General features: G+C 37.8%; 1 protein-coding gene and 1 pseudogene across 3 annotated transcripts in view; both read right to left on the minus strand.

The window, feature by feature from the left end:
• Positions 1–15,053, minus strand: part of MIGA1 (mitoguardin 1) — a 73,568-nt gene that overhangs the window by 9,173 nt on the left and 49,342 nt on the right. For 2 of the 3 annotated variants that reach the window (XM_065910676.1, XM_065910667.1), the window contains exons 9-13: positions 5,392–5,510; positions 5,072–5,144; positions 4,301–4,387; positions 2,367–2,465; positions 809–943 (exon numbers count right to left, since the gene is read on the minus strand). In XM_065910676.1, coding sequence (XP_065766748.1) covers positions 809–943; positions 2,367–2,465; positions 4,301–4,387; positions 5,072–5,144; positions 5,392–5,510 — 513 coding nt within the window. The remainder of the gene's footprint in view (positions 1–808; positions 944–2,366; positions 2,466–4,300; positions 4,388–5,071; positions 5,145–5,391; positions 5,511–15,053) is intronic. The other variant, XM_065910684.1, reaches the window with a different exon arrangement.
• On the minus strand, positions 11,168–13,329 carry LOC136150963 (small ribosomal subunit protein uS17-like; annotated as a pseudogene).

Genomic DNA, 15,053 nt, shown 5'->3' on the forward strand with positions numbered 1-15,053 from the left:
TTTATGAAAAATGCTTTAAAATGTGGTATCAGGCATTTCCAAAATAACTGTGAAATACCCAATTGAAACTTTTTAAAAAGTTTTTTAAAGATTCTAACTTTCATTAATTCTACCTACTTCAAGGTACACACTTCAGCCCAACCAAAAAAATGTTAAACAGAAATCTGAGTACAAAAAACCCCCCAGAAACTGAAAATATTCAAAGCAAATAATACAGTTTAAACCCACTTTATTTTTGCACATGCTTACTTTTTTCTACCTTAATCTTTTTTTGGGGAGGGGGGGGTTTGCAAGTCCATGCCTTGGGTTCTTCATTCCTTGACCAGGGATTGAACCCAGGCCTTCTGGCACTGAGAATGCAGAATCCTAACCACTGGACCATCAGGGAATTCCCTTCTACCTGAATTTTTTATAGTATTTGGGAACAAGAAACTGTATTTTCCTCCAAAAAAATATATATCATCTTTTCACTGAAACTGCTATATTTCTATTTAGTCATAGAGTCATTTCAGTTACAATTTTTTGTTAGGCCTGACCTAGTTTGAAACCCAAGTGTTTTTTGATATCTAAAGAAATACTGGGTCCTCAAAGTCAAGGCAGGGACTGACAGAAGAGCCAAAAGGAAAATTTCACTTTCATATGTTACATATCATGCACATCTGATCCCGATATCAAAGGATGAGCTCAGTTTCCATAATAGTCGTTCTACAGGCAGACATATATTTATATATATTAATCTTATTCATCTTCTCAGCTCTGACTACTTTTCATCAAATTTAAATGTTGAGAAAGGTAAACCATCACTTACAGTTTCTTTGAAGGAGGAGTTTAGCCAGCGATTATTTACTACATTCTGTATGGATGTAGGTGGGTTTTCTAAATCTTCAAAGGAATCCATTAATATAAAATCCAAAACAACATCATAAAAGTTTAGATTTTTTACCTGTATTAAATTGTAAGTTAAAATAGAAATTACTATTACAGAGAGCTGAAATACAGTCTGAGTGAGGGCTTCGTATATGACAACAGTAGCACGCTTTTAGTTGAATCAGGTTAACAGAGGAGAGACAACACTGAAAACAACTCACAGCCAAAAACTGTAATTCACATGTCAGTTGTTCCTTCCTAGATCCCATGAGGTGAAATTAATCTCTCCCTCCACTCTATTCTAGGAGGCCTTTGTCCGTGCTTTTATTATGGTATCTACAGGCTCTCTCTGCTCTGTCATTTTTGTGAAAGTCACTCAGTCGTGTCCGACTCTTTGTGACTCCATGCACTATCCATGGAGTTCTCCAGGCCAGAATACTGGAGTGGGTAGCCTTTCCCTTCTCCAGGGGATCTTCACAACCCAGGGATCAAACCCAGGTCTCCCGCACTGCAGGCGGATTCTTTATCAGCTGAGCCACAGGGGAAGCCTGTCATTTAGTTACTGGGGTATCTGCCTGTCTTCTCCACCACATTACGAATCTCTTACTCTTTCATTCATGCAGACTGTATTGTACTACATGCTATAGCACGTGTGAACTAGATACTGGGAGGTTCTTAACCGAGTGAAGAACACCAGCGAAAGAAAGACTGTGAAGACTGCACCTCTGTTTCCGCATCTACTGTTTTCTTTGCCAAGAAAGCCTTCCAACCCCTTGCAAACTCATTCTTGAAGCTTCCATTACAACAAAATATTCCAGGCTCACACATGCTTTCTGTATTCGGGTGCTGAAATCGGCCAAATTTCCAAGGAGTCCTAGTTCCTTTTAGTGGAGAGTGGGACTTAGAAGCCAAGATCTGTGTGTTAGGGATAATTTCCTTTGAGGTGTTCTTGCTCCCAGACCCTCTCTGTGAAGAGTTAGTAAGTTTATGTGTTTACATATATGCAAACTTCCTATATATTTCTCTATTTAGTAAACTATGAATTCACACTAACAGCTCCAATTCCATCCCTGGCTTTTTATGTCTCACTTCTCTAATCATGAGAAATCTCACTCTGATTATTCTCAATATATGTATTTTTGTCTGATCCTGTATATGTAGCCAGTCCCCCGCCTCCCCTGAGCTGCCACTGTCCTAACTGAAACCACCCTTATACAGGTACCATTACTGCTCTGCTAAAGCTTCTGCTCATTGAGTTTTGGAAGGAAGGAAGAAGCGCGAGAAGGAACACAGGGCTTTTTAAAAAATATACTATTTTCAATGGTTGCCCCAATGTATAAAGACTGTGGTTGCTATTATTTACGACTGCATCATAATCACGATCACAAAATTGGTTTTACTGTCATTTAACAAGGACAAAGAAACAGTGGCCTCAAATTATGCAAATATTATATATAAAAAATGAAAGGGGATAAATACTATAAAAAAATCTGACTTACTCCTCTAGCAGCAAGTTCCATTTCAGTATTATCCCAGTGATCAGTCTGCTCTAAAAAATAGATCATTTCATCAAAAACATCTTCAAACTTCTTTGGATTCTGCAGAAGAAAGCACACTTTAATCCTAATCTCAACTTTATAAAAATGCTCAAACCCTCAAAGTAAATATACTCTTCCAGTAAGCTTGTAAAATCTTCATTCTATTAGATAACAATTAAAACACATTTTCAAGGTATGCCATATTCATTTGGTTTACTTTGTTAGTCCAACATTTTGCAGAAGTCAAGATTAAGAATGTAAGTAAAATGCCATAAGCAAATGCTTACTATTCAAATATATGTGCTTATTTAGGTTAGTCCTTAAGATAAAAACTTGGTTACAGAAGATACTATGTGATGCTTTTGACAGAGTTCTACTCCTTTTGGAGGAACTCTAGTTCAAATCATACTCTAATTCAAAGCAATGGGTTTATCAGCCTTGGGAAGGCCAAGAAAGCAACATAAGATTTATATTGGGTTTACTGTCTTTCTGCCTGCAATGAGGGAGACCTGGGTTCAATCCCTGGGTCAAGAAGATCCTCTAGAGAAGGGCATGACAACCCACTTGAGTATTCTTGCCTGGAGAAATCCATGGACAGAGGAGCCTAGCAGACTCCAGTTCGTGGGGTCACAAAGATTCACACACGACTGAGCAACCAACACATTTCACTGTCTTTCTAGTGGTGGCAATTTGATAGGCAGAACAGGCTACTATGTTTTATTATTTTTTTAAAAATCTTTCGGCCATGTAGCATGTGGCATCTTAAGTTCCCTGACCAGATATGGAACCCACACCCCCTGCATTGGAATCTCAGAGTCTTAACCACTGGCCTGTCAGGGAAGTCCTATTGTGCTATTTTAATTTGAATTTATTTGACTATAATACCATGGAACTTTTTCATGTAATTATTTAATATTCTGTTTCTTTTGTTTTTTTATTTTTATTTTTTTCAAAAAGATTTACATTGGAAATTGTAAGTAGTTGATATGATCCTAAATTTATACTGGGCTTCCCTGGTGGTTCAGTGGTAAAGAATCTGCCTGCCAATGCAGGAGATATGGGTTCAATCCATTGGTCAGAAGATCCCCAGGAGACAGAATGGCAACCCACTCCAGTATTCTTGCCTGGGAAATCCCATGAACACAGGAGTCTGGCAGGCTACAGTATCCTGTAGAGTCAGACACGACTTAGCGACTAAACTACAAGTTTATGTTGCACTTTTAAAATATGTTTTCCTATTTATCATTTATTTAATCATCGTAAGAACTCTGAAATAGGGTACCATAAATAAAATCCTATTATACAAATGAGGGAACTGAGGTTCAAAGGGATTGTGTTTGAAAACCAGGTGTTCAAATGGCTCAGGGAAAGTCTGTTTGAGGTTTCTTTTTCTCATCATCTAGACACATCCTGCATAAATGAAAAGTTGTTTCCTTACAGTATTAATAAAATTCTTGCCATTGCTTCTGCCTCATTCAGACCCATGAAGATGAATAAGAGTGAGAGACAGTTCAGTTTGTATTTCCAGATTTCTGAGATCTACACTATTTTCTAGGACCTTCTTACTGAACAGGATTGAGGGAGGCGTAAGAAAAGAGGTATCAGAAATAATAATAGTGGTGGCTGTACAGCTGATCTAATGATAATTCTTACCATGACATTAATAGATTTTTTTTATGGGAAACTGTGAATATATACATCAACTCGCTCAAAACTGTATGAACTTTACACACAGAAAATAAATCAACCCAAGCAGAAATACTTTTGGGGTTATTTATTTTTATTATGTGAATTTTTACAGATATTTACAAAAACATTTTCTTCGATTAAAAATTTAATGATTTTAATCTTGAAATAATAACAATAAAATAAACTTGCCAACAAAACAGGTTTACCTTTCGTGCTTTTACAATTAACGCTGATAAAATTTTCCTTCCACTCTCAGCAAGGAATATCCTGTTGGCTGTTTCTGAAAGAATTACCTGAAAAATATCCATCCCCAAAGAAAAAAGGAAACCTATAATTAATTTGAATGGATATCTGACTTTATAGCACATGTATGTACAAATAACCCTAATACAGTTAATACATGGTATATGGTACTATTTCAGCAGGTAGACCACAGGAAAAAAAAAGTCCTAAGTAACTAAAATAAAAAGAGCTCTTGAACAGAAAATTTAAAAAGATTAAAGGAAGATAAATTTGAATTTAAATCTATTCAATATTAGAAAAAATTGAAATAATCAAACAACTCCAGAACAGAAAAATAAAGAGAATTTTGTTGTTAAATGACCTTATTTTACCTTAGGAAATTGGTGATTTTACAACTGATTCAAAAGAAAAACATTCCAGAATGCATAGTAACTGATAATAAGAAAAAAGACATACTTTAAGGAGTAATTTGTATACACACATTTCTAGCATCAAAATATTGTATTCTGACAAAATGTGGTAGACCCAGGAAGTTACAGGAGAGGATGACAAATGAAGATAAATGAAGAGAGACAGCAGGGAGGAAAAATAAACTTAGTACTTTTTATTTGCCATTACGAATAAGGATAATAAGGAGCAAAGAGTTGTCCTGTTGATACTCAGCTGAACTCTATAGCATGAGGGTGGGGATGAGTGGCTAGAAGAAGTCACTTATTGTTAAAAAAAAAAAATACCTGAAAAGCCTGTCGAATACAGTGAAGTTTGGCAAGAAAATCACTGTCTCCTAGGCACTCCAACATTTCAGTTCTAAGTAATAAACAGGGGAGACAACTGTTAAAGTGCATTTAAGATCAAGCCTACTACAAGTTTGGAATAAGGCTTAACCTTAGGACCTTAATAAAAAACACATGTCTTTTCAATACTGACAAAATACATTAAAAAATTTGTTTTGAGCCTAAAAACATTTTCCCCCATTCTCATAAATATTTTAAATAAATATCAGACAAGCATATGAACAGCATCTTAATATTTTTCATAAACATAAGCATGATACCTAAGCACTCTTGAGTAAATTTTTCCCTCTTCAACTAAACGCATGGCCTCTTCGTAAAAAGGGCAGTGGCAAAGAGACTCCAGACTGTAGGTATGTCGTACTTCTTTGTGTTCTGCAAGCTAAGAATACAGTGTGTTAAAACAGACTACACTGATGCAGGATGAAAAATTATAAAAAATAAAAAAGAGGACCTTACTAATATGCACAATCTGATTAAAATGTGAAAATAATTCAATAAGATTTTACAGCTAGTACGATCTGAATTCATTTTATTTCAAAATTCAGTTGTAAGGAGTAAAACTTTATAACAAGCTTAGTTGATTTTGAATCCAACTACTTAAATTCACAGAGTGTACAGAAAGGCAATATTTCACAGCTCATCAACAATAATAATTGATGATGAAGCACTGGAAAAAAAAGAAAATTTTTTATCATCCAAAGAATGCTTTAAAGTATTATAACTCATGATTGTATATGAAGTAAAACTTTCTACAAAAACACTGTAATAATCTCAACTTGGTGAATTCTAGGGTTTTTCTTATATGTAGCTTTGATTAACATTTGTATAACTGAAAAATAGTCATGTACTTCTGGCTAGCATAATAACTCCACAAATGGAACTCTAGCCTTCTGACAGTTCATTAAAAAATAACTGTAAACACTAGAGAGTTGCCAGCTAAGCAGGAAAACTCCAGGGCAATTTTATTTTCCATTATCAGGTGATCCACTTAAATAGAATGCTGTAGGGGTTTTTGGTTTTTAAAAATAAAATAAACTACACTTTATTGATATATAATTCACATACTATAAAATTCATCCATTTAAGTATACAATTCAGTGGTTTTTAGTCATTCACTGGGTTATGCAATCAGCATCACTTTGCAATTTCAAAATACTTTTATACTATGCCAACAAGAAACCCTCTGCCTGTTAGCAGTCACTCCCCATCCCCCTTCTCTCCAGTTTCTGGAAACCAATAATTTTTCAGTGTCTGTGGAGTTTCCCACTCTGGAAATGATACAGACAGATTCAAGTACATGCAGCATTTTGCATTTGGTTTCTTTCATGCAGCATCATGTTTCCAAGATTCACCTATAAGGAAGCATATAACAGTACTCCATCCTTTTTTCTGACTGAATTGTGTGAGTATATTACATTTTGTTTATCCTTTCCATAGCTGACAGACTTGTGGGTTTTTTCCACTTTTTGACAGTCATGAATAAGACTGCTTTAAACATTTATGTACAAGTTTTTTTCAGTCCTGAATATTCATTGGAAGGACTGATCCTGAAGCTGAAACTCCAATACTTTGGACACCTGATGCAAAGAACTGACTCATTGGAAAAGACCCTGATGCTAGAAAAGATTGAAGGCGGGAGGAGAAGAGAACGACAGAGGATGAGATGGTTGGATGGCATCACCGACGCAATGGACATGAGTTTGAGTAGGCTCCAGGAGTTGTTGATGGACAGGGAAGGCTTGTGTGCTGCAGTCCATGGGGTCGCAAAGATTCAGACACGACTGAGTGACTGAACTGAACTGAACAAGTTTTTTATGTTTTCAATTCCCTTGAGTATATAACTAAAAATGGAAGTGTTCAGATGGTAACTCTGTGTTTAACTTTTTGAGGAAACTGTTTTGCAATGTGGCTGCACCATTTTCCATTCCCACTAGCCATGTATAATGATTTAAATTTTTCCACACCTCTGTCAACAATTGTTATTGTCCATCTTTTTTTATTATAGCCACCATAGTGGGTGTGAAGTGGTTTAAATTTCTCTAATGACTAATGATGTGCAACATCTTTCATATCCTTATTGGCCCTTGTGTAACTTCTTTGGAAAAATATCTATTGAAATCCCTGGCCCATTTTTAAGTTAGGTTATTTGTCCATTTATTGTTGTGTTACAACAGTTCTTTATATATTCTGGATATAAGATCTTTATCAACTACCTGGTTTACAAATATTTTCTCCCATTCTACTACCTTCTCACTTCCCTGTTGGTGTCCTTTAAAGCACAAAAGTTTCTACTTCTGATAAATGCCAATTAACTGCTTTTTTCCCCCTTCTGTCCACCTTAAGTTTTGTTTTGTGCAGAACATGAAGATTGGCCAGAGGTGAGAGGTTAGGGATTTCTAAGGTCTTCCCTGGACACATGCAGAGCCCTGCACATGCTTGTGGTCTTCTAGATTCTCAGGAATATGTTGGAGCTTTTCAAAGCTCCCTATAAATATCTCATTGCCCAATTTTTCCTTTAAGTTTTTTATTCACCCTCTGACTAGCTCTGATGGTATTACCACTTCAAGCAGTTACAGTAGTGTTAATTTCCGCTGATATTTTTCAACAAAGACTCTAGGGATAGAAACTTTGTACATAGCAAGCTCCGCTGCTGCTGCTGCTGCTAAGTCGCAAGCTCTAAATCTTGTCAAATAAAGACAAGTCCTTAGAACAGAGCTCTGCAAGGAGCTGCCATACAGGCCAAATGGTGACAATTCTCTAGTGATGGGACTTCTGGGAGGCTCCAAAGCCATTAAGTTTCTTCCAGTGACTGCTGAGCCCTTGATTTTCACAGTCACCACAGTGGTGAACCTGTTGGTTTTCAAGACTCCTCTGGAGAGAGGGATAGAAAATGAACAAGTTAAAAATTTACAGTGTGGAGTTCCCTGGTGATCCCAGTGGTTGAGAGTCCACCTGCCAATGCAAGGGACACGGGTTTGACCCCTGGTCCAAGAGGATTCCACATGTTAAAAGGCAGCTGACCCACAACTACTGTGCCCAAGCTCTAGAGCCGGTGAGCTGCAACCACCGAGCCCACGGGCCCCAACTACTAAAGCCTGCACACCCTAGGGCCTGTGATCTGTAACAGGTTAAGCCACCATAATGAGGGGCCCATGCACTGCAACCTCCCACTCACCACAACCCGAGAAAGCCTCAGGCAGCAACAAAGACTGAGCAGAGCCAAAAATTTTTAAGTTAAAAAAAAAGATTTACAAAGTTCATTCTTCCTATGGAGATTCAGCCATTGTCCTTAAATAAATGCTCTCTGAATTTTTACAAGTGTTTAATGTTCAGAGTTTTGAAAATTTCTGACAATTTTTGCCAGAGTTTTCATTGCTTTTGTGGAGGAGACCTTTGGAAGCTTTCACCCTACTATTCCAGAAGTGTTCATCCATGCTGTAGTTCCAGCACTTCACTTCCACCCAGTGCTGTGCTAAATGCGCTAAATACGCAATTATCTCACTTCTTTACAACCACTGATAGAGGAGGAAGACAGCAAGGAGATCAAACCAGTCAATCCTAAAGGAAATCAACCCTGAATATTCACTGGAAGGACTGACGCTGAAACTGAAGCTCCAATACTTTGGCCACCTGATGCGAAGAGTTAACTCACTGGAAAAGACCCTGATGCTGGGAAAGATTGAGGACGGGAGGAGAAGGGGACGACAGAGGATGAGATGGTTGGATGGCATCATCGACTCAGTGGACTTGAGTTTGAGCAAACTTTGGGGGATGGTGAGGGACAGGGAAGCCTGCAGTGCTGCAGTTCACGGGGTCACAAAGAGTTGGACCGACTGAGCGACAGAACAACAAATTACTATCTACATTTCAGAGGTAAAGAAACAGAGATTTAGATGAGCAGGAACTTGCCCCAAGGCCCACTGCTAAATGGCAGAACTTATAACCAGGCATTTATTCCACAGTTTATATGTACTTTTAAATATCAAATGATATGTACTCTACTATCAGCCTTATCCAAAAAGGCAAAGGAGAAGTTTAAGTGTCAGCATTATTTAGATAGTGTGTGTGTGTGTGTGTATATATATATATATATATGTCTCTCTCTATATATATATGTCTATTAGTCCAGAGGCAAAAAAAAAGTAGGCAGAAATGATCTGACATTATATACTGTCGACTTTAAGTAATATACCCCTTTATATATCCCTTTATATTTCACAGAAAATATATTATGCTAAAAGTGTTTTTGAGGTTAAAAAGAAAGATAACAGTTTAAAAAAATTAGAGTGGAAATTCTTTAGATAGTAAATAGTTTAAAGTTTTGTACCACTGTCAAAACAAATAGGATCCATGGATACCTACCAGTAGAAAAAAATCCTAAAGAGGAAACTAGGGCTCCAATTAAACTCGTTACATAAAATATTTTATACTAATAAGAAGTGAACAAAACCAACAATGAGAGATTCCAGAGTCAAGTCTTGATTTATTGTTCTATCTTGCTTATTTGTTGGTTTGGCTGAGGTGACTGTGTAAATAAGTCTCTTAAAATAAGCTTGCAGCTGTGAAAATACATCACATTGAAGATCTGACACTAGCTAACATTATCATCAACTCCTCCTAAGAGACAATGACAACTCAGAATTTACTAATTTAGGTTCTAAATTAAATTAGGATTGAATTTTTTTAAAGCAAATCACTAAATGATGGCTTAAATTCTCATTTTAGAATACATCTTAAAAAAAAGAATATATCTCAAAAAAAAAAAAGAATATATCTTATAGTAAGATTTTTTTGGACAAAATTCCTAAAAACTTTAAAAGGCTGCAGAAGGTGGTTAACATTTTACTAGAGCTGAGATGTTACTTCAGAAGGGGAAGTCAGTAACACAGTTTAATCCCCGCATATGGAAACATGTAATTCACCATGAAAAAGGGTTCTTTTCTTTGCTAGCTGAAACTTGAAATGCCCTTTATTTCTAAACTATTTAACATCTCAAATTACTTCCCCCATGCCTTCCAAGAGATGCAAGAGAGACTGGGCCTTATCTTCTTTGGCAAGCAATGACTTCGCTGAATGTGAAGTAATATTTTTAAAAGCCCTAATATTTTTAAAAGTCTCTGAACAACCATGAAAGAAATGTCCAAAGTCCCAAAACTATTATAAGTTGGATCATAAAATAGGCAAAGTTCAATTTTAATATAGACTATTTTTAACATTTACATTTTCCTTTCAAAATAAGCACCTAAAATTATAAATAGGACTTACAGTTAAAGAAAGCAGGATGACTATATCCCCTATCTCACTAATAGAAAAAAAAAAAGGAAATAAACTTACAATAACTGCCTTCTAAAATGGCACTCATGAGACTTCCCTGGTGGTCCAGTGACTAAGAATTTGCCTTCCAATGCAGGGGACTCGGGTTTGATCCCTGGTTGCGGAACTAAGATCCCCATGCCATGGGGCAACCAAGTCTGAGTACCATGTACGTGTGACCACAATGAAAGATCCTGCATGCTGCAACTAAGATCCAATGCAGCCAAATAAATAAACATTTTTAAATTCTAAAATAAAAGACAAAATGCCACTCATGTTCATTCTCACTTCCTGGAATTTCATACCTCATCTCATGTTGAAGAGGGCTAACTGGGTAACCAGTAACAGATAGAAATAATGGTGTGTGATTTCTGAGGCTAGATCAAAATTATCACTGCTTCTGTCTCACTCTCTCTTGTGGAAGCCAGGTGCCATGTTATGAAAAGGCTCAAGCAGTCCTATTGAAAAGTCCATAAAACCATAAAAACATAGGTTTCCTACTAAAAGGTAGCACCAACATGCCATTTACATAAGTGACCTTGGAGAAGATTCTCCAGCTCCAGTGAATCTTCATGACTACAGCGTACAAAAGACCTTAAGTCAAAACCCCCCAGATAAACCATTTCCACATTCTTGATCCTCAGAACAACGAGATAATAAATGTTTGCTATCGTTGGTACTGTTGAATGGGAAATAACTGGGGGAGTGGGCAGGTGTCCACTCTCAGGACTTTTGGAATCACTTCTTGGCGTTGGCAACCTTGGTGACCTTGAGCATGCTGGACTCACAAAACCTCGCTCAGGGGGCAGCCTTACCCATCGTGACAATGTCACCAATCTGAATGCCCCTGAAGCAGAGCAACAGGTGAATGGACATGTTTTTATGTATTTGGGGATATAACAGCGGTGTCTCAGGCGATGAAAATGGTCCTCTGCATCTGCGTCTTAGTCACCACACTAGACGGGATCTGCCCTCAGATGGAGACATTACCAGTAAAGGGACATTTCTGGTCAATGTAGGTGCCCCCAGTGGCCGTCTGGGTGCCTCGAAGCCCAGACCAACGTCCTTGTATTGTGAGACCCTCTCCTTGATAGTTTCTTCAAGCTGGACCCTCCTTCTATTTTGAAAAATGGTGTCTGCTGCCTTTGGTAGGCATGCTCAGTGCAGGAGTCATTCCTTATCTAACATATGTGACTCTAGAATTAAATACCAAAACAACAGGCCCTTTGGATTAGTGCTCAGGACTTAGTTCTCACAGGACTAACCCTAAGGCCCAGGACCTCCAGAAAACCACCCCATAAGCCTTGGATTTTAAGAAGGAGACTCCTAAAATGCTTGAGCCTCTATTAAACCCCGACTGGGGAACCCCCAGGATATATAGAAGACTCTAATATAGGCAAACAAACCAGCACATGCCCCCTACCTGATTTAATCCCTAGCAAACTGAGGACTCTGGCAATTAACCTCTGAACTGCAGGACATGGTCCCACCTTTTAAGACACACTCCTGAGACCTGGGACAGACCTACAGTCTTGGCACCAACCCCAGTCCACATCTGGATTTTACTGGTTTTAGGACAATAAATTTTGGGTAGTTTATTACATAGCAACAAGTTACTAATATAACAGTGGAAAGATACACAGACTTCCAAAAACTGGAAAGATACACAGACTTCTAAAAACTGGAAAGCAAATGGAAGTGTGTTGACAGATGAAAGAGATGAGGAAGCCATAGTCCAGAATAAGTTCAAGAGAGTGAGTGAGTGAAAGTCGCTCAGTTGTGTCCACCTCTTTGCGACCCCATGGACTATGTAGTCTATGGAATTCTCCAGGCCAGAAAACTGGAGTGGGCAGCTTTTCCCTTCTCCAGGGGATCTTCCCAACCCAGGGATCAAACCCAGGTCTCCCACATTGCAGGCGGGTTCTTTACCAGCTGAGCCACAAGGGAAACCCAAGTTCAAGACAGGATATAGTCAAAGAGGAGCACCAGGCCCACAGTGAGCAGGGATGAGGGCAGGACTGAAGAAGAGGGATTGAAAATGGGAGCTTAAATGGAAGCCTGCGCCCAGATAACTGTAGCTGTCCTCTATCTTATTCTACTTTCTGCCACGGAATAGAAAGGCAGCTACAGGAAAATAAATTGGCAACCAAAGAACATTTCTTTTTAAAAATTACTTGAACAGGAATTCCCTGGCTGTCCAGCAGTTAGGACTCCGTGCTTTCACTGCCGAGGGTCAGGGAACTAAGATCCCACAAGCCAGGTGCCACGGCCAAAAAACAGAACAAACTACTTGCACCACCTGGGGAAAGTAAGTCTGCCAGGGTGAGAAATGGACCTGCCAGAGTAAAGCCCTTTCAATTCTGCATACAGGTGTGCCCTGATTACTGGCCTATCTCCAGGCCATTCATCCTAAAGAAATGCCTGCCAATCAGCAACCTCAAAGAAATCGACTAAGCCCAGTTATCCTTCCCTGTTCACCTCTTCCAGAAGAAACAAACATAAAACAAGGCTGTTATCCCACACAAACTGCTTGAGAAAATCAACCCAGTCACCAATTAGGCTTTCAAATTTGAAAAGAAAACCATCAGTATGAAAATGAAAGCCCAAGATAAACAGACAAAATTGACCCCAGAGGAAATAAGATAATTCTGGGTTGTTATAAACAAGGACTATCAAGTCAGAGAGGTACAGCAAAAGCTTTCCAAGTTTCCTTTTAGAGTATGACTAGAGGTATCTGAATTATAGGAAATAAAACTTTCTCTTTAAAGAGCACCCTAGGGACTTCTCTGGTGGTCCAGTGGTTAAGAATGTGCTGTGCAATGCAGGAGACACAGGTTCAATCCCTGGTCTGGGAACTAAGATCCTACCCACTGAAGAACAACCATGCTTGTGGGCCACGGTTACCAAGCCCCTGCACGCACTGAAAGATCCCACATGCTGCAACTAACAGCTGACACAGCTGAATAATTAAATAAATTTTATTTAAAATTATATTAAATAAATATAAATTTATTTAAAAATAAATAAAGAGAACCCTACAATTTATATATTAAATTCATATACAGACACACAATGGTAATTGTGGTAATTCTAAGAAAAACTAAATTTACAGCTAAAAAATACTGTTATTGTTGTTTAGTCATTAAGTCATGTCCCACTCTTTGCAACCCCATGGACTGTAACCCTCCAAGGTCCTCTGTCCATGGGATTTCCCAGGTAAGAATACTAGAGTGGGTTGCCATTTCCTTCTCCAGGGGGTCTTCCTGAACTAGGGATCCAACCAGCATCTCCTGCTTGGCAGGCATGTTCTTCTACCACCAAGCCTACTGGAAAGCCCTTTACAATCTTAGTTTCTACCTATTAAATGACGACAGAGGACAAGATGGTTGGATGGCATCACCAACTCAATGGACATGTGTTTGAGCAAGCTCCAGGAGTTGGTGAAGGAAAGGGAGGCCTGGTGTGCTGAGTCCATGGGGTTGCAAAGAGTCAGACACGACTGAGTGAACAACAACAACAATTAAATGACAATCTTTTTAAGAGACAGGAAAGTCAGGAGAGTACTCAATGCAGTGGCACCCTAACATTAAAAAGACTTTTCAGAACTTGAAAATTATGCTAAGTAAAAGAACATCAAACACAAAAGATCACATATTATATGATTCTATTAGTATGAAATGTTCAGGACAGGCAAACCCACAAAGATAGAAAGTACAGGAGTAATTGCCTAGGACAGTGGGGTAGGAGAGAAAAGGAAGTGATTACCAATAGGTAGGAGTTTCTTTTGGGGTGATAAAAATGTACTGGAATTAGAAAGTTTGCACAACTCTGCGAATATACTAAAATCACTCAACTGTATAGTTTAAAAGAGTGAACTTTTATAGTACATGAATTATATCTCAATAAAGGTATTAATTTAAAAAAAAAAGACTTTTCAGAGAAAAAAAGGCTCTGGTTCCAAACCAATGTCTGGCAAAGCTTATACAGGAGAATCTTGTTAATCACTTTCAAAAATAACTGACCAACCTTAGAGAAAGTCCTATGCCAGGACTTGCTTTAATCTAAATATTTAGGCAAAAACTCTTTCTGATAATTTTGAATTAAAGCTTTCAAATTATCACAAACTGTTTAAACTTTCCAAGGATTTCTGGTCGTATTTTCTTAACAACTTTCTTCATTGAACAGTTTTTTTTTTTCTGCTAAGTTCTTGGCAGATAGTAAGTGCAATTAAAAATAATTTAGCAAACATTTCTTAAAAAGGAATTTATCTTGGAGCATTCACATTCTGAGATCATACATTTATACTTAGAAGCATTCCTAGGAGGTTTCGCCGATAGTGAGCCCTTCCTGTGGTATTCATGCATTTTGTTTCCATAATTTATCAAACCTTTGTAGCTTAAACCACATGATTCAGCACCCTACTTCTGGGTATGTATCAAAAGGAAATGAAATCACTATCTTGAGATACCTGCACTCTCATGTTCATTGCAACATTATTTACAAGAGCCAAGAAATGGAAACAACTCAAGTGTACATCAATTGATGAATGGATAAAGAAGATATGGTATACATAAATAAATGTATATATAGTCAATCAAATATTATTCAT

Source organism: Muntiacus reevesi, chromosome 1, assembly GCF_963930625.1.
Source record: "Muntiacus reevesi chromosome 1, mMunRee1.1, whole genome shotgun sequence".
In the NCBI taxonomy this organism is placed as follows: domain Eukaryota; kingdom Metazoa; phylum Chordata; class Mammalia; order Artiodactyla; family Cervidae; genus Muntiacus; species Muntiacus reevesi.